This window comes from Elephas maximus, chromosome 3 (assembly GCF_024166365.1).
Source record: "Elephas maximus indicus isolate mEleMax1 chromosome 3, mEleMax1 primary haplotype, whole genome shotgun sequence".
NCBI classification, from domain to species: domain Eukaryota; kingdom Metazoa; phylum Chordata; class Mammalia; order Proboscidea; family Elephantidae; genus Elephas; species Elephas maximus.
In genome coordinates this window covers 26,791,325-26,793,825 of record NC_064821.1, presented here as the reverse complement: position 1 = coordinate 26,793,825, position 2,501 = coordinate 26,791,325, and the positions used below count along the sequence as shown (strand labels likewise).

General features: G+C 38.7%; 1 protein-coding gene across 1 annotated transcript; it reads left to right on the top strand.

The window, feature by feature from the left end:
- The first annotated feature begins 469 nt into the window (after nt 1-469).
- LOC126071180 (olfactory receptor 7G3-like) lies at nt 470-1,408 on the top strand. Its single transcript, XM_049875433.1, has one exon. It carries the CDS (start codon nt 470-472, stop codon nt 1,406-1,408), a length of 939 nt encoding a protein of 312 aa, XP_049731390.1.
- The last annotated feature ends 1,093 nt before the right edge of the window (nt 1,409-2,501 follow it).

The following is a 2,501-nucleotide window of genomic DNA, read 5'->3' as shown; positions in this document are numbered from 1 at the left end:
GTTTATGCTAGTTTGAAGGCTTAGGAAAATTCCCAAGGAAAAAGCCATGTATTTTTTTCTACTTTATGGCTGTTAGTTGGCACAACGTGAAAAAATAGTAGATATACAATAAACACAAAGATACTACCTATTTGCTCAGAGAGTAAAGGATCTTTAAAACCAGGGAGAGCACTTGTGTCTTTATTCAGGTGAAAGATTTTTGGAAGATGTGGTGATGGAAGAGGGAGAAGAATAGAGAGAAAACAGGAGGGAGGAAGGGAGAGAGGATGGGACAGAGACAGGTGAAGGGAGAGAAAGACAAAGAGGGAAAGGGAAAAGGAAAAGAAAAGGGAAGAGAGGGACAGAGAGAGGAAAAATCTGTAGTATTCACTTAGTTTCACAATATAGATGCTAGAATTTCTCTGAAATACACTATTCTTCTAAATCTGTTATATGTTCTATCACTTCTATCATCAGACTCATCAACAGCATGGCATCAGAAAACCAAACTGGTGTAGCAGCATTCTTCCTCCTGGGGCTCTCAGAGGATTCAGAACTGCAGCCCTTCCTCTTCGGACTATTCCTGACCATGTACCTAGTCACTGTGTTGGGGAACCTACTTATTATCCTGGCCATCAGCTCAGACTCCCACCTCCACACCCCCATGTACTTTTTCCTCTCCAACTTGTCCTTCGCTGACATCTGTTTCAGCACCACCACAGTCCCCAAGATGCTGGTGAACATCCAGACTCAAAGCAAATCCATCAGTTACACAGGCTGCCTCACCCAGGCTTGCTTTGTTCTAATGTTTGCAGGTGTAGAAAATTTTCTCCTTGCAGCAATGGCCTATGACCGCTATGTGGCCATCTGCCATCCACTGAGGTACACAGTCATCATGAACTCTTACCTCTGTGGCCTGCTGATTCTCCTCTCCTTGTTTATTAGTTTGGTGGATGCCCTGCTTCACAGTCTGATGGTGCTGCGTCTGTCCTTCTGTGCAGAGCTGGAAATCCCTCACTTCTTCTGCGAACTTGATCAGGTCATCAAACTTGCCTGCTCCAATACCCTCATCAATGACATCCTGGTATATTTAATAACTAGCATATTGGGTACTGTTCCTCTCCTTGGGATTATTTTCTCTTACATTAAAATTGTCTCTTCCATTCTGAGCATGCCATCAGCTGGGGGAATGTATAAAGCTTTCTCCACCTGTGGGTCTCACCTGTCAGTGGTTTTCTTATTCTATGGGACAGTTTTTGGAGTCTACATTAGTTCTGCAGTTACTCATTCTTCCAAGAATTTAGCAGTAGCCTCAGTGATGTACGCTGTGGTCCCTCCAATGATGAACCCCTTTATCTACAGCCTGAGGAACAGAGACATGCAGGGGGCCTTGCAGAAACTCTTCTGGAGAATATCTTCTTTTTCTTAGTTGTATCATCTGCCTTAGGCTTGTGCTTCTATAATGAGTCAAAGTGAAAGAATACTTGGTGAATCAGAAGGTTAGAATCTTCCAGTAACAAGTTTTTTTACATTGTGATAATTTTTTGTTTATTATTAATTTAAAGTAATTTTTACATATGTGTATGCATATTTACTTGCATACTTCTGTCATCACAATTTTTACTTTGATAATTTAGTATGTTAAAATGTTGATTTATTGTTTTTATTTTTGGTAGATATATATTTATCAAAACATTTGCCATTTATACATTTTTTTTATTGTACCTTTCAGTGACATTTATCACATTCTTCATGTTATTCAACCATCACTACTATCCATTTTCACAGTTTTTTCATCACCCTTAACTCGGTGTCCCCTAAACAATGAGTCTCCATTTCTTTTTTCGTCCTTAATGGCCCTGGTAACCACTAATAAACTTCGGAGTTTATACACTTGCTTATTCTAGGTATTTCATATAAGTGGAGCTGACATTTCACTCAGCATAATGTTTTCAAGGTTCATCTATGTTGTAGTATGTATTAGGACTTTATTTCTCTTTATGGCTGAGAAGTATTTCATAGTATGTATGATATTTTGTGTATCCATTCATCAGTTGATGGACATTTAGCCTGTTTCCACCTTATAGGTATTACGAATAGTGCAGCAACGAACATTGGTATACAAGTATCTGTGTTTCTGCTTTCAAATCTTTTGCTACAACCATTGTATACCACAGTGAATAACAGTATTTCAACATGGAATCTAAATTTGCTCTCCTCTAGCTTTGTGATATTTGATTGGTTGCATACTATGACTGGTTTCCCTCAAGGTCACCGATGGCTTCGTCACTTACAGGCATAATATCCCAGAAAGCTGACTATGACTTCATGTTTTTTGTTTTTTAATAAAGAGGTGGTGTTTCTAATGAGTCATTAAGAATACATCATTTTGTAGCTTATACACCTGAATTAGGATGTACAAGCCCCTTATTAAACTCTTCTTTTGTGAGGAGAATGGGATTATTATGAGTGCATTTGACCAATCATCTAGAAAAGCTGTCCTCCAACCTTAATGAGTATAA